We start from the raw sequence: 20,229 nt of genomic DNA, 5'->3' as shown, positions 1-20,229 counted from the left end.
CAGCCGCCTTTGAAATGGCTCAGCCATCAGCAAAGCGATGGAGCGCAGCAATGCTAAGGGTGATGGAGGCGCACAAAATCGTATCCCCAAGGGTGGTCGTGGAGCTTCTTTTATTAAGGTTGGAGAGGGAGTAAACAAATAGTGATTTGGCTGGCCCCCCCCACGATTGCATGTGGGTGGCCAGTTCTATGGGGGTGTGGGTAGGTGTCCATGCACCCACCCCCACACACACACAACTAAAGTGTGGTTCCCCACCTTGGCCCCTAAGTGGGTGCCTAAAGGGGGTGCCCACTTTTAAGTGAGTGTGAATATAAAACCTTATAAACCAAAGGGTTAGAAATTAAAGTATTAAACTAACATGTGCAATATACTTACCACCTGTTCACATGCACCAAAACTCGTCAGAAGACAGAGCAGACTTCACGACTCACTGGCAGGTGTCCCCGCTCAGTAAGTGACACGTCAAGCAGGCAAACACAAAAATACAAGTCATGCGAAAACAGTTTCAGACAAGCAAAATATGAGTGCATGTGCAAATAGTATCATGGACATATCTCCCGTTCATGGAACAAGTACAACATATCTGTCGGCACAAAACTGGCACGACGTAAAACATAAAAACCTGGTCTTCCTATGGAGTGACAGTCCCATAGGTAAGACACAGTTCCAGGCACGAGCCTCCCTATGGAGTGACAGTCGCATAGGTAAGACACGGCACAAATACTGGCTCTTCCATGGCGTGACAATCCTATGGGTCGAACACAGTCCAAGTCATACACGGGTGGCACCAATCTGGCTCCCGTCCATACGACACCATCCTGCTAACACACGGGTGGCACCAGTCTGGCTCCCGTCCATGTCAGCAAAATACTGGCCTCTTCACGTGAGACACCTGCCTGGCCTCAAGTGAACGAGACACAAAAACTGGAGATGGACCAAATGGTCGGCCAATTGGTGACATCCCCCGGGGCTTCTAAAGAGTTGTCCTCAACTGAAAAGCCTCAAGATATGCCTGCAACAACTGTGGGTAATCAATAAAATAGTCCTCATTTACCCACTTGGCATCAATAGGCAAATAATTCTTAAACTTTACAAGGTATCTCCTGGAAAGCTTCCCTGCAGGTAGCTTTCGCTCCTTCTGAAAAACAATCTGTTCTGGTTGGAGGATCTCCTCAAGCTCATCAATCTCTGGCGGATCTTCTGTGAGACAGGCTCGTCAGGATCTGGGCCCACATATTTCCGAAATAGACTCACATGAAATGCATTGTGAATCTTCCAGTGACTAGGCAAAGCAAGCCTGTATGACACTTCATTGATTTTTTGAATCACCTTGAAGGGTCCATAATAGCGAGGAGAAAGCTTAGGATATGATCCTTCTCGTCCTGGCCTCTTCCGAAGCCTAGCCTTCTCAAATTTCAACAAAACCCAATCACCTTCTTTGAGTTTCATGTTGCTTCTATGCTCGTCAGCAGCCATTTTATGCTTATCTTGTGATCTTGCAATGGCTGTCCGTACCTGACCAAAGGCTACATCCAAGTCACGAACATATTCATCAGCTGCAAAAATCTCATCCTTTGTACGAAGGATGGGTGGCAATACCACTCTGCCATAAATAATCTCAAAGGGAGCCTTTCCCGTGGAGGCATGGATTGTATTGTTGTAGGCAAACTCAACAAGTGGAAGATACTTCTCCCATGCAGTCTTTTGATCTGCCACATAACATTTCAACAAATCCAACACGGCTGAATTTGCAGCTTCACTTTGGCCATCCGTTTGGGGATGATAAGCTGATGAAAACTCAAGTTTAGTATCCATGTTATCAAATAAAGCTCTCCAAAAGAGGCTCGTACTCCTGGGATCTCTATCCCCAACAATGGATTTAGGCATACCATGATGCTTGAAAATATTAGCAAGAAAAAGCTTTACCATATGATCAGCTTTAATGGTTTTCTTGACGGGAGCAAGAAATGAGCTTGCTTGCTAAATTTGTCCACAATGGTCCAAATAGCATCATTCCCATGTTGGGATCTAGGCAAATCCATAATAAAATCCATAGTAATACTTTCCCAAGGTTGCGAGGGAATAGGCAATGGCTGAAGCAAACCTGGAGGTTTTTGCCTGTCAAATTTCACCTTTTGGTAAGTAATACATGCACGTACATAAGCCGCAATGTCTTTACGCATGCTTGGCCAAAAGAAATATCTCTGAATCATGCGTGTAGTGGGCATAATACCTCTATGACCAGCATAAGGTGGAGCGTGACATACGTCCATATTCTTTGAACGCAAATCCTTCACCACACATAGGCAATTATCCTTCATAAGATAACCCTCGTTGATAACATAAGAGGCATGTGAATGACCAGCCATCAAATCAGTCCATATATAGTAAAAATCAGCATCCAAATGGTACAAATCTCGCATAGCAGATAAGTCTCCATGAGAGGCCACTGAGACTGCAGCTACATAAGGCCTCCTGGATAATGCATCGGCCACTACATTTTTCTTTCCTGGAGTATGCACAATCTGAAAATGAAACATGGAAAGAAAGTTTACCATTCTCATCTGCTTCTTTGAAAGCTTTGTTTGAGATAGAAAATATCTCAAGCTTTGATGATCTGTCTTGACTACAAATTCAGCCCCAAGAAGATAACGTTTCCGTTTCTTTAAGGCATGAATTACAGCCAAGAGCTCTTTCTCATAGATATCCATATGAAGCTCGGCATCATGAAAACGACGGCTCTCGTATGCAACTGCATGCCCTTCTTGATTTAGGACAGCTCCTATGCAATCACCACAAGCATCACATTCAACTACGAATGACTTGTGCAAGTCAGGAACAATCAATACTGGACCACATATGATAGCATGCTTGAGCTGCAAGAAAGCATCCTGTTCTTTTGAAGTCCATTTGAAAGTGATTTTCTTCTTTGTGAGATCATGTAGAGGAGTGGCAATCATAGCGAAATGCCTTATGAAACGCCTGTAATACGAACATAATCCCAGAAAACTACGTACTTGATGTACGTTTTGCAATTCGGGCCAATTCCGAATGGTCTCTATCTTTGCAGGATCCATTGTAACTCCATCTTTGGATACAATATGACCCAGATAATGAATCTCTGAAAGGAAGAACTCACTTTTCTTGGCATTAATGAAAAGTTTATGCTTCCGCAACTCTTCGAACACTGTGACCAAATGAGTTCTATGTTCCTGCTCATTCTTGGAGAAAACCAAGATATCATCAAAGAATACTCCTGTGAATTTGCGATGGGGTCGGAAAATCCTATCCATCATACGATTAAACGTAGCAGGAGCATTGGTGAGACCAAAAGGCATTACCAAAAATTCATATAATCCGAAGGTTGTCCTGAATGCAGTTTTATGGACATCTTGTGGCACCACTCGTATCTGGTGATAACCACTCTTCAAATCAAGTCTGCTAAAACAAGCTGAGCCATCAAGCTTATCCAAAATATCATCAATTCGTGAAATTGGGAATCTGTTCTTGATGGTAAGCTTGTTCAAAGCGCTATAGTCCACACACATACGGAATGATCCGTCCTTCTTTTGAACAAGAAGCACAGGGGAGCAGTAAGGTGAGGAACTGGGCTGAACCAAACCTTTCTCTAAAAGCTCATTTACTTGCTTCATGATTTCTTCTTGTTGTGCCGCACTCACTCGGTATGCGGGTTTGTTGGGTGGAGAACTACCTGGCACAAGATCTATGGGGTGATCTTCGGGCCTTTGGGGAGGTAATTCTCCTGGCAAAGTATCAGCAAAACAGTCATTGAATGCAAGCCTTTCATTAGTCATAGCATCCACATTTTGATGATTTGGCACAAGGCTATCACGAGCAAAAACCAAGTACGCAGAAAGACTCTTTTTCATTGCTTTATTAATTTGGATGTGTGATACAAGTGGGATGGAATCCCCTTCTTTGCTAGCATCAATAAAATGCATGCGGCCTTTATGCATAAAAGAAATCATATTGGACTTGTAGTCTTTGCGGGGCTCAACCCTATGGTGCCACGGCTTGCCCAACAATACATCACATCCATTTAGTTGAGCAACTAGGTAATGTTTATTATCAAGGTAGCCCTGGATATGGATGCACAACTTCCCTATCAATGGGGTAACCTGCACCTCTTTACCAATAAATGTAGCTTCGGCTTCAATCTGAGGTCCCATATTCTCAACCTCAATACCCAATGCAGCTGCCGTTTGCATAGAGATGAAGTTATCGGTTGCACAGTCATCGAAGATGAATAATGCGTCCTGATCCTTGATTTGCCCCCAAGCTTAGCATACCATTCGCTCTTTTGCATCATGACTTGTATTTCCTTGCACATCAAGAACTGCATGTACATTAGCCTTGTTCTGCTTGTCCTTGTGCTTTGGTTTACGATCTGGGCATTGTCGAAACATGTGGTCTTTGCTACCACAAGAAAAGCATTTTCCATCCTTGGCATATTGCTCTCTTTGCTCCGGGGTTAAGCCGAATTTGTTCTTCCTTGGGCCCTGATCTTTAGATGTGGTATTTTCAGCTTTACCTGTCATGTGCATCACAGATGCCATGGACATTCTCTGGGCTAGATCCAGAAGAGGCAAACAGATAAAGACCATGAACCAGTAGAAGATAGGTAGAACCACAATGATAGAGCACAGATCACCTTTGGCAGTGAAGACTGGAGACAGGCGTGGAGAGCAAAACTATAGACCAGATGGCTGTCGGTTGCAGGAAGAAGATGGCTGGCTGCACACAAGGTGGTCGGCTGCACACTGGAGTGGTCGGCTGTACCAGAAGACAAGGCGACTGTAAAACACATGCATTAACTCCAGTCGGGCTGCGTTAAAAGGATAATAATAAAGTTATGACTGGCCGACCAGCAGTCGGCCAGTTCCCCATAGATTTCAAGGGCTATAAATAGCCCAAGCGCTCATAGATTTAGTCATTCTCTCCCACTAGGGGATTGGATCATTAGAGGTCCCATAGGGGACAGAATTTAGGGTTAACCACCTTTTTATGAAGGCAGCCAAGGGCTGCAAGATATGTACCTTTTTGTACCATAGTATATACTGAATTTCCAGCACTTCTCTCTCTCTCTCTCTACTCTCTCTCTACCTGCGTTTTTGCATCAGATGGTGCGTTTTTGCATCAGAAGGTTTCCAAGAGTGTTTAGGGCTGAAAGAAGATTACCCAGAGCTTCCGCGCGTTACATTACCACCCTTGTGGGTCTCCCGGAAGTTCTTTTTAGGTGGCTGTCCACCCTTTTGCAGATTTGGGACAGCCTTGTCTTTCCCCTTTGAACCTCCTTGATCCTGTTTAATCTTGAGCACCAATTGCTCTGTAGCAAGAGCAGAAGCTGTGAGCTGTTGCAAAGTATGTTTCAGGTGCAATTCAATGTCCGAACGATATGCTGGTTGCAGTCCAGAGCGAAACTTCCTTTTTCTTTCATCCTCAGTGATTTGCATAAAGGGAGTTACTTCCAGCAACACTTTCCAAAACTTGTTGACATATTGTTGCATGCTTTCATTATCTCTTTGCTCCAGCCTGTCCCACTTTTGGGCAAGAGTTTGCTCCGCATTTGGTGGCAAACACTGAGCATAGAATCGGTCCTTAAATTCCTTCCAGGTGCAAATGGCATCCTTGGTGATCTTTTCAGTGATCCACCAATGAGTGATATTAATGAAACCCGTCAAGTGGGAAAGACTCCGTTGGACACCCACACGCGTAATAGCACAACTTAATACCACAATTTGAAATGGACAACTTAATAACAACTTGAAATTGAAATGAAATGAAATGAGATAAATGGACACCAGCACTGGGGCCGGAACGGGCCGACCCCCCCCCTCAATATATGATATATTTATTGGGAGTTTTTAACAAATACAATGCTCCATGGGTTCCAAGAACCAGATGATGTCCATGTACAAATGAATACAGTACCAAACAAATATGCTCGAAGTAGATATTCGAAGCAGAACGACCACTAGTGTGGTCCAATCTCTACGGTCGTGTGCTTTCACTGGACTCCGCAGAGAGCGCCCAACTGGTGTTCCAGGACCACGCACAAACAGGGGTGGCACCAATCTGGCTCCCGTCCATACGACACCATCCTGCTAACACACGGGTGGCACCAGTCTGGCTCCCGTCCATGTCAGCAAAATACTGGCCTCTTCACATGAGACACTTGCCTGGCCTCAAGTGAACGAGACACAAAAACTGGAGATGGACCAAATGGTCGGCCAATTGGTGACACTGTCCCTGTTGGCAAGACCGTTCAGTGTGCCAATAATGCTTCGTATCCAGTTCGTGGCATTGGGGAGATTCAGCTCACAGGCATTGATGGCTTTATTCTTCGCCTTACAGATGCCTTATATGTACCAGGGATAAAGAAGAATCTGTTGTCCATTTCTTCTTTAGCACAGTGTGGTATGCAAGTCAACTTTGATGATGACAAATGCATGGTCAGAGATAAAGCTAATGCTTTGACCTTGATGGTTACTGGTACATTATGTCATGGACTCTATCAGTTGGATTCATTTCAGCCAGTGGATCAGTCCGCTTATCATGCATTCACTCTTACTCCAGCTATCGTTGATGCGGAGTTATGGCATGCTCGCATGGGGCATATAAATTTTGGTAGTCTTATGCTTATGCAGCGACATAACATGTTGACAGACCTACCTCTTATGGAGAAGCCTCCAGATCACATATGTGAAGGATGTATTTTGGGAAAAATGCATCGGTTTTCCTTTCCACGTGATCAGGCTCTACGAGCAACTGCAAAGTTGCAGCTTATACACAGTGATCTTTGTGGTCCCATGCAGACGAAGTCATTAGGAGGTTGCTTCTATTTTGCTACATTTATTGATGACTTCTCTCGTATATGCTGGGTCTATCCGTTGACACGGAAATCACAGGTATATGATGCATTTTTGGCCTTTGTAGCACTTGCTGAAACAGAGTCAAGATGCAAGGTTAAGACCCTCCGTTCTGATCGAACGAGGGGGGGAATATGTGTCACACATGTTGAATTCCTTTCTTGAGAGTAGAGGTATCAAGCATCAGTATACTACTCCTTATACTCCACAGCAAAATGGGGTTGCAGAGAGGAAGAATCAGTCACTCATGGAGATGGCCAGATGTATGTTAAAGGCAAAGAAGCTACCACATGTCTTTGGGGTGGAAGTTGTTATGTGTGCTTGTCATATTTTGAATCGATGTCCCACAAAGGCATTGGTTTCCATTACTCCTTTTGAGGCTTGGCATGGCCGCAAGCCTTCGGTATCACACTTTCGTACTTTTGGGTGTCTTGCATATGCACACATACCCAAAGAGTTGAGGAGGAAGTTGGATGATAAAGCCACAAAATGAATTTTTGTTGGGTATAGCCGTGAAAGCAAGGGCTACCAGTTATATGACCCACTGTCCAAGAAGATATTCACTAGTCGGGATGTGATTTTTGATGAAAAAGCAGAAATATCCATGGCTAGTTATGATGCAAATCAAGCTGAAAATGATGTGTTTGAAGGTCTACTACCTATGGAGTTTCATTCCACAGTTGGTGATTCAACCCATGAGGGTGCAGGGCGGTGGAAGGCTTGCCAGATGTTGGCAGCAGGCATGTATACGTCTGATGGGTCGGTGGACAAGCACAAGGCCAGAACTCGTGGCTACATGCTATGCTCAGCGGCTTGGCATCGATTATGAGGACACTTTTGCACCGACCGCTAGGATGACCACAATTCGGACAGTTCTTGCCCTTGCCTCTTCTCAGCAGTGGCCGGTGTATGAGATGAATGTAAAATCTGCATTCCTAAATGGTGACTTGCAGGAGGAGATGTATGTTGAGAAACCTCCAGGATTTGAGGTTCCGAGATCAAGACGTATGGTTTACAGGTTACAGAAGGCCTTGTATGGTCTTAAACAGGCTCCCAGGCTTGGAACCAGAAGATTGATCCTTTCTTTCTTAGAAAGGGTTTCTAGAGATCAGTTGTAGATCCGAACTTGTATCTCTTTCGGGAACACGGTATGGTCACCTCGATTATCCTCTATGTGGGTGATCTTATTCTTAAACAGGCTCCCAGGCTTGGAACCAAAAGATTGATCCTTTCTTTCTTAGAAAGGGTTTCTAGAGATCAGTTGTAGATCCGAACTTGTATCTCTTTCGGGAACACGGTATGGTCACCTCGATTATCCTCTATGTGGGTGATCTTATTCTCACTAGCAAAGCAAAAATGTAGCCTTGAAAAAATTGTCTTAACAAATAAAAAGACTATTAAACAGGCTTGAAGCGTGGTCTCTCAAGCATGTTGAGAGGAAGAAGAATGAGGAAGCTCATGCGGCAGCTCAGCAAAGTATTTCATAAGTGTTTATTATTAGGATGTGAGGGGACGCAAACAGCAATCAGTCTTTGTCTCTACAGCTTACCTCTGTTAGACTCCCAACCCTGAAAAACATACTCGAGGAGAATTCTATGAGTCTTTGCTAAACACCAATCCCTAATCATGACAATCCTAGGCTAAACAACATACACTTTTGAAGAGACTTGCACAATAACCTTTTCGTCCCAAGAAGTTGATATGGTAATCTTGCTAGATATTGGGTTAACACACACCCAACTAACAAGCAAAGCCACTAACACACTTCAATGGAAAACAATCCCATTGCCTCACATATGAGTTTCCAGAAAAAACCCAATACCTAAACATAACCATCACAAGGAAAAAAACACTACTGATATGTGGCAAGGGATGTGTCAACAGACTTGATACATGGTTATGTTTAACAAAAAGGAAAATTGATATTCACATAGAGTCAATTACAGTCCATGTCTTCTTCTCGCACTATCTCTCCATCAATTACCCATTCTGGTAGATCCCAGGAAATTTGCACATCACACAACCCTGTTGGTAGTTGGAGTAAGATGAACCATTCATAATCCGTGCGCAAGGAACATAAAATATCTAGTGGAAAATAAAACGGGTCTATGGACACATAAAGCGGTAATTCATTCACAAATAACCTGGACTTACTCAGACACACAATCACAGAATCCTCGCTCCCTCGCTCAACAACACATTGGCCCCGAAGTCCGGCGCCCCTTGCGGTATTTCTTTATTGTTAAAAAGTTGGAAAATACAAAGCACGAGTGCAACAGAGCACTCTACTTGCACCAGCTGAGTTTTACAAATTCTGGGAGAAATTTGCCAGCATAACTGCACTAAAACTGTTCCATAACATCCCAGAATGAGTCCCAACTGACAGGCTCACTTCCATAGGCATCAGACTACCACCCAATGGAGTCCAAAACATCACAATTCAGCTTGCTGTAATTTTCTGCACAGACCTGTTTTCAGCTCTGTTTTCAGCCCAAATTAACCCTTGTACTGTCTTGGAAGACTTTAGCAAAGTCCTACTGCATGCTGGCATCAACCGGGCAACATAACAGCCCAAAAACAGCACCTAAACAGTGCTGAAACAGTGTTGTATTGAAGAGGTTATTACCCTCTTCCGTCCCTGCTTTGGTGTAGGAACTAACTACACCGGTTCCTGTTCAAGGAGGCAACTAACCTCTGCATATAAGCATGAAATTCACACAACTGTACCTGATTTTATCTGATGAGAGCATTACCATAGTCTGCAAGAGAGAGAGAGAGAGAGAGAGAGAGAGAGAGAGAGAGAGAGAGAGGCTGTGGGGAGCAAGCTCAACCCTCAATACATGAGTTGCAGGGCAAGGGAGTGCACCACAATAGCTCTTAACCTGCAACAATCCACCATAATGGCTGCAAATGAGCCTCATTCAGTCCAAAATCCCTCGCTTCCCCCTTCCCAGTGTGGAAATTGCACATAAATTTGACACTTGGCACATTTTTAAGCCTTTTCCACATGCAATCTTCCAAGCTAAAAATCTCCTGACTGGTTCACACTCTCACAACAGTCCTTTGCCAGCTTTTGGTCCCCTTGACATTCTGCACAAACTGACGCGAACACTTTTCAATTCCGACACTGCCAAAAATAGCAGTTCCCTAGATTTTAGGGATGATGTCATCTGCATTCCTTTTGGTCTCCTGACCATCTTTGACCACTATGGTCACTTCAGAATTTGCTTAGAATTCAAGATACATTCACATTTCGGTGGCGGCCACTTACTAGTGTAAACCGGCCTATGCCCTCATTCAGTGGCCACGTCTTGGACACTGTCATTCATCTTTCAGTGCAGTTCTCAGGCTTAGCCAACCACTGGTCCAAAGTCCCACTGGCTGACCCATTCTGACATTGCAATGGCCCAAGCCCTTCCAAGAGATCCCGGGGGAAAACAACAGTAACCAAAGAGAAAGAAAAGAAAAATATATATTTATAAAGAAATGTAAATAAAGAAAACAACTGCAAAAAGTTTCATCTCTTGGTGACATACCCCCCTCTTGAAAGAAGCAAGCGACCTCGATTACAAGTCCACATGCAACCGGATGACATAGGACGATCACAAGATTCCCCAGGTGATTAGTGTCATCGCATGTACCTCCTGCCAATGGATGACACGGGGCGATGATAGGAATTCCCACTACCATTTGTGCCATCGCAGGTTCAAGCCTTTCAAATACATGTTTCCGGATGCAACACAGGGCGATAGCATATATCTTGTACTATTAGTGTCACAACATGTAAATCATTTCATTGAAGTGTAACAGATACAACTTCAAAGCACTGAAAGTCCATTCATTCATTTATTGACAAGAAATGTCAAAACTGTACATTGCCAAACATATGATACAAGTTAACAGGTCATTCAAAATTCAGGTTCAAAAAGGAGAAATAACTGGGACAGACTCTCCTTTCAGCTTCACATCCAGAACATGAGTCTTGTCCCTATGTACAATTGTGATTTTCCTGTTGAAAGCATCCAACACTGCATGTTTCCTATGACACCATGGAATTCCCAACAGGACATCACATCCTTCCAAGGGCATGATAAGAAACTCCTCTGTGTCGACATAACTCTGTATATGCATGCGAAGTTTGCCAAGTATAGGAGTGACAGGAACTGAATGCCCAGGGCATGCCAAATCAGCCTGTCCAACTGGTCCCATCTCTTCAGCACAAATTCCCAACTTGGCTGCCAATGCCGGTGAAATAAAGTTGGCTCGAGCACCAGGGTCAAAGAAAATCAGCACTGTAGCATCTTTGATTTTACCCCATGCTCTGCACAATTCTGTCGCATCATCACATGGCTGGTCACCAACCATGTCAGGTATCAATCCTGCACTCGGCATTGTCTTCTTCTTGGGTGGCCCTTGTTTATCCTCCGCATCTTTTGCTCGCTGTTGTGGACATTTTGCAGCCATATGCCCTTTCTGTTCACAGATGAAACATTTCCCAGCTTGCATCAATGCCTTTCTCTCTTCAAATGACTTGCCATACAGTGGCCTCTTTTGTCCTTTGCCTTGAGGTTCCTTCTTCACTGTGCTCTTGAAACCACCTGAACCTCCCTGAAGCAGTGCATTAGCCATGTTTGCATTCTCAATTAGTTGAGTCATGTTGGAAACATTGGTCTTAATGCAGTAATCCCTGATCTCTTTGGGCAAACCACAGCAGTACTTCTCTATTTGCTCTGACAATGGCACTGTCCTGTAAGAAGTTACTGGCAAGAGTGCATCCCAAAACTTCTTATTGTACTCTTCCAGATTTGCACAATTAGCTGCATCCAGTTTGTGCCATGCTGTCATCACATCCACTTCAAAGGTGTTTGTCAGCCATGCAAAAGAGAACTGCTGCTTGAATTGGACCCATGTAGCAGGTGCCTGTCCTTGCATCAACAGTGAGGTCCACCACTGCAATGCGTTAGCTTTCAAGAAAGTAGCAGCCTTCCGCACCTTAGAAGACTCTGTGAAGTTGCCTCCAGTGAATGCTGCATCAAACTGCTGAATGAAAGTCAGTGCTTTCAATTTGTCCTGCATCCCACTGAAAGTCTCAAACTTCACTGCTTGACCACCTTCTTTGTAATCCTTTTGCTTACTGCTCTTGGGGGTCAAGTAATCATAGACTGGCGGCTGTAAGAATGGTAAATCCTTCTGCACTTTCTCTGCACCAGTCCTTGCTGCCCTTTGTCCACTAGGCTGAGAAAATTTAGCCACATTAACAGGTGCTGCAGGCATCAAAACTGGACTGAAATGTGTCTGAAGTCCAGGCTGCACACCTATGTTGGCATAAAGAGGGTTCACAGATTCTGGAGGCATCAGTCCTGGTGACCCTCTTGGCATCAAACCTGGCAAAGCTGTGGGCGGTCTAGCCATGGCTTGGAAAATAGACCCACTACCAAAATAACCAGGTTGGGCAGCAACCCAAGGAGGAATGGTCGGCAGAACCATTTGTGCATTACTGCCTGACCATTAACTGCCTGATCCTGTGCCTGTGTAACATGCTGCACTGGATCAGCGCTCTACATGCTGTGGCATCCTAGGCACTTGTTCCTGTGCCCTCTCAACTACATGCTGAGATGATTCAGCCTTGGAATCCCCTGTCCTTGACTGCAAATATCTCTTCATCTTGGGATTCTTCACCAGCTCTTCAAAGGTACCAACCATGCTCAGGAGCTGTGCATGAAATAAATCCTCTTGTTCCTATTCTTCTACTGACGTGGCTGGCTGTGACAATGGCTGTGTCCGCTCAGATGCTGACACCCTGGCACCTGTCATCTCTCTACGGTGTCGGCGGGTAGAAGAGGAACTCTCTTCTGCCGGGAGCTTTCCTTTTCCCTTATCTGCCATGCTGTCTACTGAGCCCTCAAAGGAATCCTGTATCCAAAGAAAGATCTCGTAATCTTTCTCACATGTAATCAGCTGTACCTCTCTATGTGTGTCTCTTGTTCACCCAATCCAATCCGTGTCCGGGCTCTTGCAGAAAAGAGGACCCTATCCCGGCAATGGAACCATAAAACCGGTCTATGGACACATAAAGCGGTAATTCATTCACAAATAATCTGGACTTACTTAGACACACAATCACAGAATCCTCGCTCCCTCGCTCAACAACACATTGGCCCCGAAGTCCGGTGCCCCTTGCGGTATTTCTTTATTGTTAAAAAGTTGGAAAATACAAAGCACGAGTGCAACAGAGCACTCTACTCGCACCAGCTGAGTTTTACAAATTCTGGGAGAAATTTGCCAGCATAACTGCACTAAAACTGTTCCATAACATCTCAGAATGAGTCCCAACTGACAGGCTCACTTCCATAGGCATCAGACTACCCAATGGAGTCCAAAACATCACAATTCAGCTTGCTGTAATTTTCTGCACAGACCTGTTTTCAGCTCTGTTTTCAGCCCAAATTAACCCTTGTACTGTCCTGGAGGACTTTAGCAAAGTCCTACTGCATTTTGGCATCAACCGGGCAACATAACAGCCCAAAAACAGCACCTAAACAGTGCTGAAACAGCGTTGTATTGAAGAGGTTATTACCCTCTTCTGTCCCTGCTTTGGTGTAGGAACTAACTACACCGGTTCCTGTTCAAGGAGGCAACTAACCTCTGCATATAAGCATGAAATTCACACAACTGTACCTGATTTTATCTGATGAGAGCATTACCATAGTCTGCAAGAGAGAGAGAGAGAGAGAGAGAGAGAGAGAGAGAGAGAGAGAGAGGCTGTGGGGAGCAAGCTCAACCCTCAATACATGAGTTGCAGGGCAAGGGAGTGCACCACAATAGCTCTTAACCTGCAACAATCCACCATAATGGCTGCAAATGAGCCTCATTCAGTCCAAAATCCCTCGCTTCCCCCTTCCCAGTGTGGAAATTGCACATAAATTTGACACTTGGCACATTTTTAAGCCTTTTCCACATGCAATCTTCCAAGCTAAAAATCTCCTGACTGGTTCACACTCTCACAACAGTCCTTTGCCAGCTTTTGGTCCCCTTGACATTCTGCACAAATTGACGCGAACACTTTTCAATTCCGACACTGCCAAAAATAGCAGTTCCCTAGATTTTAGGGATGATGTCATCTACATTCCTTCTGGTCTCCTGACCATCTTTGACCACTATGGTCACTTCAGAATTTGCTTAGAATTCAAGATACATTCACATTTCGGTGGCGGCCACTTACTAGTGTAAACCGGCCTATGCCCTCATTCAGTGGCCATGTCCTGGACACTGTCATTCATCTTTCAGTGCAGTTCTCAGGCTTAGCCAACCACTGGTCCAAAGTCCCACTGGCTGACCCATTCTGACATTGCAATGGCCCAAGCCCTTCCAAGAGATCCCGGGGGAAAACAACAGCAACCAAAGAGAAAGAAAAGAAAAATATATATTTATAAAGAAATGTAAATAAAGAAAACAACTGCAAAAAGTTTGACCTCCTGGTGACATAAAACCATCTGTTGAGATATGTTGTATCCATGGCTCTAATACAAGGGATAAGATCATGATACAAACACTTTCGTCACTACCACACACCCATGCAGTATATGAGATTTCAATCGTTACAAGATGAAAAAATGAGTTGTATGTAAATTCAGTTTGTGTGCAAGATTACCTTTGTCCTCTTACTTCCACATTGATAACACATGCATAGCACATTGACTCAAACCCAACACATCACACACCCCAAACACATTCACACACCATCAACACCAACCAACAATTGTCAAACCCCACACGCCCAAAACGAGCCTTGGCTTTATTGGCCCGCAATGACCCAAGTACAATGATTGGGAATGATCAGATGAGGAGAGCACACTCTCCTCAACACCACGCAACACACCACAACTTAGCAGCCAAAAAAAAATTTACAACCAAATGATCGAGTTGAAAGAGATCGCTTGCAATTTCACACACACACTCGTCATAGCAAACACACAACATGAAATGACCATGCTCAGGATCAGACTCATGGTTTTTTGTCAACAGGCTGATAAACTCAATCAGGAAGAAAGCCTTCAATAATGACCTTCACCACTTGAAAGAAGAACTCGTGAGAATGAGTATAGAGGAGACTCAATAATGACCTTCACCACTTGGAAGAAGAACTCGTGAGAATGAGTATAGAGGAGGCTCAATCACACAAGCTATATCACGCTCTTTAAGGAGCTTGAGTAGAATCTTCAAAACAAAATAGCACGAAGCAGTTTCATGCTACTCTGGTCCTCCACACTATGAGCTACTCAACTCTCTACTCAAAAAAATCAGCAACATCTCCTCGTCATTAACAGTCAAAAGCTCTGTAAGCTCCCTCGTATCCTTATATATTGATCCGACTTCAATCCCCTCAGAAGTGACTATGTCCACTGTCTACGTTGTACCCATGTGATTTCTAATTGACGCCTTTCAACAGTCGGGACCCTTCCGCTATGCTGCCATGCCCTCTTATCATTCTCGTCATCAGCTGCCCCATCTTCCACACACCCATGCCTTGCTTCCTTTGACTATCTTTGATCACCCCTCAGAAGCGACCGGCTCACTGCCCACATTGTACCGATGTGATTTCTAATTGATGCCTTTTTCCCACCTTTCAACAGTTGGAACCCTTCTGAATTGACTGTGTCCACTGCTCACGTCAGCCTAGACTTGTTGTACTATGCCGTTCTGGGCCTCCACGTCAGCCGTCAGCCCTTCAAGCTTCCGACTAAGGCTTTTAAAAAACGTTCTAATTATTCTAAGCCCCTGGTCACATGTGAGCCCAAATTTGCTACGGCTATGTTTGGCACCAAGAATCTAAGGTGTTCCGGCCACCACACACATTACCCATTAGCCATTAGTCCTTGGCTACCACATCACCATTAGAAGAGCTTCAAGCACTAAGTTCTATCCGATAACCAGACACTTCTTCATGATGCCCATGATTCTCTTGTTGGAAGGTCATTGAGGTATCAACAGTACCTTGGAGAAGTTGGAGTGATTATTCTATTGGGCAAAGATGAGAAGGGACGTCTATCTCCAGGCATGCTAGATTTGCTAAAAATTGAAGGCTCCACGCTCAAAGTAGGCTGGTTTGTTACAGTCTTTGCTTGTTCCCAAGGAACCTTTTTAGGATACTAGTATGGACTTCGTAGGCCCTCTTCCACTAGCTATGGGAACCAAGAATACAGTGTTTGACCATTGTTGATCGGTTTAGTAAGTTTTGCATGCTTGTTCCATGCAATCAAACGGCCACAATAGAAGATATTACTTGCTTGTTTATTCGACTTGGGTATTCCGTTTGTGGTTTACCATAGACAATTACCTAGTCAGAGATCCCAAGTTTACTTCCCATTTTGGAGGGCATTATTTGATAACTTTGGGACTTAGTTGCAATTGTCTACTACTGCATTTCATCCACAGATAGATGGTCGGACCAAAATATACAATCAGATGGCCTTTGATGTTCTCAAATCTGATTGCCATGACAAGCAATCGAAGTGGGAATATTATCTTCCTTTGGTGCCGGCTATCCTAAATGACACTCATTCATCTAGTATTAGTAGGATTCCATATGAGGCAGCATTTGATTGCCTTTTCTCGCCTCTACATGGACCTAGGTCGACTACGTCGACTAACCCATGATTTGGTCCAAAATGACCATCCAGTTGATTAATGTAATTGGGACCATATTAGACTATAACCAAGTCCTATAGCGAAGATGCATAGGTCCTATAGCCATTGAGACTGTTTGAACTCCCCTCAAATGGGCCCCCGCAAGAGGTGAACAGTGTGTCCTTGATTTGTTATCCAGTGTTCACAAATGCGGTCACATAGCCCATATAAGCATGTATCTTACTTGGCAGAGTGCCATGTCTCCTTATGTAGACTTGCAGAGTGCCAAGTCTACATGAGCCATCTCCCAACCATCTGGCCACATTTAGCCACCATTCAGTGTCTAAATTCTTATGAGGATGGTGTTGCCATCATTGGAGGCCAACAAGGCCATATAAACATTCTCAGAGATTATTGACTCCGTGAAGGAGCGCCTAGGCAAACCACAGGAAGCATACACTAGGAAAGCCAACAAATCTAGACAAGACGTCAACTACAAGGAGGGACTCACGAAGCAATGGTTAAAGCAAGTTTACAAGCATTGTCCCAAGCTCTCTTTCCGAAGCTTTGGTCCATTCCCTATTGTAAAGAAGCTCAGTGATGTCTCCATGAACCAATAACTCACTTACATAGGCTTGGTGCTAATAATGAAGTAGGAAAGCACACTTCTTAAAATTATAGATAAATATAGGCTTTCACATTAGCCCACACCAATAGGCACCTATAAGTCACATATTCCAACTGCGTCCCTTGTTGGGCTGACCTAGGTATAAGCCTAGCCTAAAATTACATGCTAGCATTATGGCCAATTGGCTAAAACCTGCCCAAAACTGTTCAGCATGTCTATGTGGCACCCAATTATGGGTATGCATGTAGCGTCTACCTTCTATAAGCAATTGAAGTGCTCTTTTTGTTGTAAATGCATTTGGGCTGCAAGAATCGATGTGGAAAAGCTCATGGGCAGTCTTTATTGTGATGTTAAAGCCATGAGGTCTTAAACCATGGCTGACATAGTTTGTGCTAGCATTAACATCAAGCAAATAGGCAAGCCATTAGAGATAAAAGCTCTAAAGGCTGAGTCTATATAAAAGAGCCTCCATATGAAAAGTGTACATGGGCAAATAGGCAAGCCATTAGAAATAAAAGCTTTAAAGGTTGAGTCTATATAAAAGAGCCTCCATATGAAAAGTGTACATAGGCAAATAGGCAAGCCGTTAGAGATAAAAACTCTAAAGGCTGAGTCTATATAAAGGAGCCTCCATATGAAAACAACCTTCATTTAATCTTCTTCAAAGCTAGACCTTGATGGCCATTTTCATTTGAACATCAAGAGTTCAGGTCCGCTTTGTCACCTTTTTCTTGCCTTTCCTTCTTCTTTCCCTTCCCCCCTCTCTATGTTGTTCTCTCCTCCCTCTTTGCCTATCTCTGCCATGCTTAGCCCTGTCCTTTTCACTTGGTAACCTTACTGCCTTATCTCCTTCCTGTTGATGCAGTGAGCTTGTTGACAGCCGCTGCACTCCACCCCGTTGTGCTTTTCTTGTTGCTTTGTTGCTGCCCTGTTTGACCCCCTTGGACTTCTACCTCGCCTCCCAAGGTAGCAACCTGGGTACCTTGGAACTTAGGTATGGCTGGTAAATGGATTGTTGACATGGCTTGAGCAGGGTTGAGGAGTTCATTTTAAGGTAAAAAGGTTTCTTTGATGCTTAATTGCCGTTGTCATGTTGCTATATGTCCTGTGCTTGGCTCTTGCAAGTACTTGTCTATCCTTGTGGGGTGCAATTTTGACATGGCCATTTTTTTCTCTACATATGCTTTATACAGATTTTGAAGAATGTTGATTGGCCGGAGCAGTTTCCTTTCAAGAAAGAGGATTTTCAGCGGTTTGATGAGTATGCACACTACCCTTCATATTATTTTTCCAAAAGAAAATAGACAGTATAAATAAGCGTGGGGGCTTAAACTCATGTGCCTATCAAAGTATGGTGGCAGCTTGAAGAATTACTTTAAATTACATGTGCTTTTTTATTTTATGAGGGGATGAAAATTGATTTTAGAAGAACAAATTATATGCAATTTTATTGTGTTGAAAGGAATTGCCAGTATTTTTTCTTAAGACTTCTAATAAGGCTTCTGAATAGCCAATGGTTCTACCCCAAGGGTGGAGGCATTGAGGAGATTCCAAGCTCAAGCCCTAGCCATAGTCACATGAAAACCTATTTTGTCCCTACGAAACACGAAAAGCCGAAATGTTTTGAAACAAAACGAAACATTCCCAACCAAAAAACCATTTTGCCCTAATTTGTAAAAAAAATAAAGCTTCTATTCCTTTACTTTTCCTGTCCATGTCAATTTTCTTAAAAAACTCGTGAAGACAAAATGATGAAATCGACGAAATGTTTCTTGTAACTATATGTAATAATTCCCAAATTTGACTGCTTAGTCAATTCCACCTATTTCACATCCAATTGTTGAAACTTCTTAAAAAATTTCTTTAGCTCTTCAATTTCTCACTTTCCTACAATTTATAAATCCTAATTTCATACTTTCAACCTCAATGGTCGAAACACCTTTTGCTTTGATTCGACAATCTACTTGTTGGTCAATGTCACCGAATTTCACACCCAATTGTTGAAATTTTCTACAAATGTTTCACTAGCTACTTTTCAATTTCTCACTTCCCAATTTCATACTTCAGCCTCAATTGCACCTAAGTTCACACCCAATTGTTGTTTTTTCCTATAGTTTCTTCAATTTCTCACTTTCCCCAATTTATAAATCCCAATTTTATACTTTCAACCTCAATCATACATCTAATTTCACACCCAATTTTCTATGTTTTTCTTTATTTCTCACTTTTTCCCAATTTATTTGACTAGTGTCACTTCGAAATCTGGCTATATGGTTCTAGTTGGCATAGAGGTACTCTACACACTGCTTTTTGAGTAGGCTTCCTATATTGCCCTTGGGTGGGTCCATATATTGACTTACAGAAGGATCGAATACCCAAAAAAAGGCTTCTCAATGCACACCCCCCCCCCCCCACCCCCCATCCCAAAAAAAAAAAAAAACGGGGACCCGGTACGATAGACCAACACTTCAAATACCAGAGAGCATGGAAAACACAGCGGAAGAACCATAAACAATATAAAAACACTGCATTGAGCCGGAACGGCCAGCCCCCGTAGGAACTTCTTTATTGAGAGAGAAGCTTTTACAATAAACTAAGATGCGGGTGCATATAGCACTGGATTCTCCACAAAGTGTCAACAAATCTCTTGCCCCAGATTTCTATCCAGTGCTAAGATAAAACACAACACCAAAAGCCATCCGAAAACTGTCTCAAAATAGTCCCATGAATCAGCTCATAAACAATCCATGAAACAGCCCAGTACGGAGCCAAAAAACAGCCTTGAACTCCGCGACAAACAGCCCCAAAACAGAGCCTCAAATCATCCCCAGAAGAGCTCTCAAAACCGTTCCAAATGCCTCCGAAACAGTTCGAGAAACAGCCCCAAATCTTCCCATGACATGGCCAACATTGTGAGTGAAGAACACTAGAAGAAAACGAGCTTCAAAACAGGGCAAAAGAGAGAGAAAAGGTGGCTGCTGTCGGTTGTGTGCATCCTAAGGATTTCTGCTGCTGTATAGCTAGCGCAGAAGAGGAGGAGGGATCTCAATTGCAGTCAGCCAGAAGACAAAGAGGCAAAAAGCA

General features: G+C 43.6%; 3 protein-coding genes across 5 annotated transcripts in view; 1 reads left to right on the top strand and 2 right to left on the bottom strand.

Moving 5' to 3' along the window:
• Positions 1-20,229, top strand: part of LOC147612523 (S-adenosyl-L-methionine-dependent methyltransferases superfamily protein) — a 67,042-nt gene that overhangs the window by 32,650 nt on the left and 14,163 nt on the right. For all 3 annotated transcript variants that reach the window (XM_086783158.1, XM_086783157.1, XM_086783156.1), the window contains exon 2: positions 18,339-18,406. In XM_086783158.1, coding sequence (XP_086639284.1) covers positions 18,339-18,406 — 68 coding nt within the window. The remainder of the gene's footprint in view (positions 1-18,338; positions 18,407-20,229) is intronic.
• On the bottom strand, positions 4,302-8,518 carry LOC147612525 (uncharacterized). Its single transcript, XM_086782866.1, has 3 exons — positions 8,440-8,518; positions 5,225-5,419; positions 4,302-4,552 (listed from the first exon to the last, which is right to left on the bottom strand). Exons 1-3 carry the CDS (start codon positions 8,516-8,518, stop codon positions 4,302-4,304), a joined length of 525 nt encoding a protein of 174 aa, XP_086638992.1.
• Positions 10,728-14,343, bottom strand: LOC147612524 (uncharacterized). Its single transcript, XM_086782810.1, has one exon. The coding sequence runs from the start codon at positions 12,375-12,377 to the stop codon at positions 10,812-10,814; it is 1,566 nt and encodes a 521-aa protein (XP_086638936.1). The 5' UTR covers positions 12,378-14,343; the 3' UTR covers positions 10,728-10,811.

Source organism: Cibotium barometz, chromosome 45, assembly GCF_041138505.1.
Source record: "Cibotium barometz isolate CiBa-2024 chromosome 45, ASM4113850v1, whole genome shotgun sequence".
In the NCBI taxonomy this organism is placed as follows: domain Eukaryota; kingdom Viridiplantae; phylum Streptophyta; class Polypodiopsida; order Cyatheales; family Cibotiaceae; genus Cibotium; species Cibotium barometz.
This window is presented reverse-complemented; position numbering and strand designations above follow the sequence as displayed.

Bases quoted from the DNA above. Each gene is read 5' to 3' on its own strand.
- LOC147612525 (XM_086782866.1), bottom strand. From the start codon at position 8,518: ATGATTAGGGATTGGTGTTTAGCAAAGACTCATAGAATTCTCCTCGAG. The intron at 5,420-8,439 runs GTAAGCTGTAGA...GACTGCAACCAG, and splicing joins GGGTTGGGAGTCTAACAGAG to CATATCGTTCGGACATTGAA. The intron at 4,553-5,224 runs GTAATGTAACGC...TGCACATGACAG, and splicing joins CCGGGAGACCCACAAGGGTG to GTAAAGCTGAAAATACCACA.
- LOC147612524 (XM_086782810.1), bottom strand. From the start codon at position 12,377: ATGGTTCTGCCGACCATTCCTCCTTGGGTTGCTGCCCAACCTGGTTAT.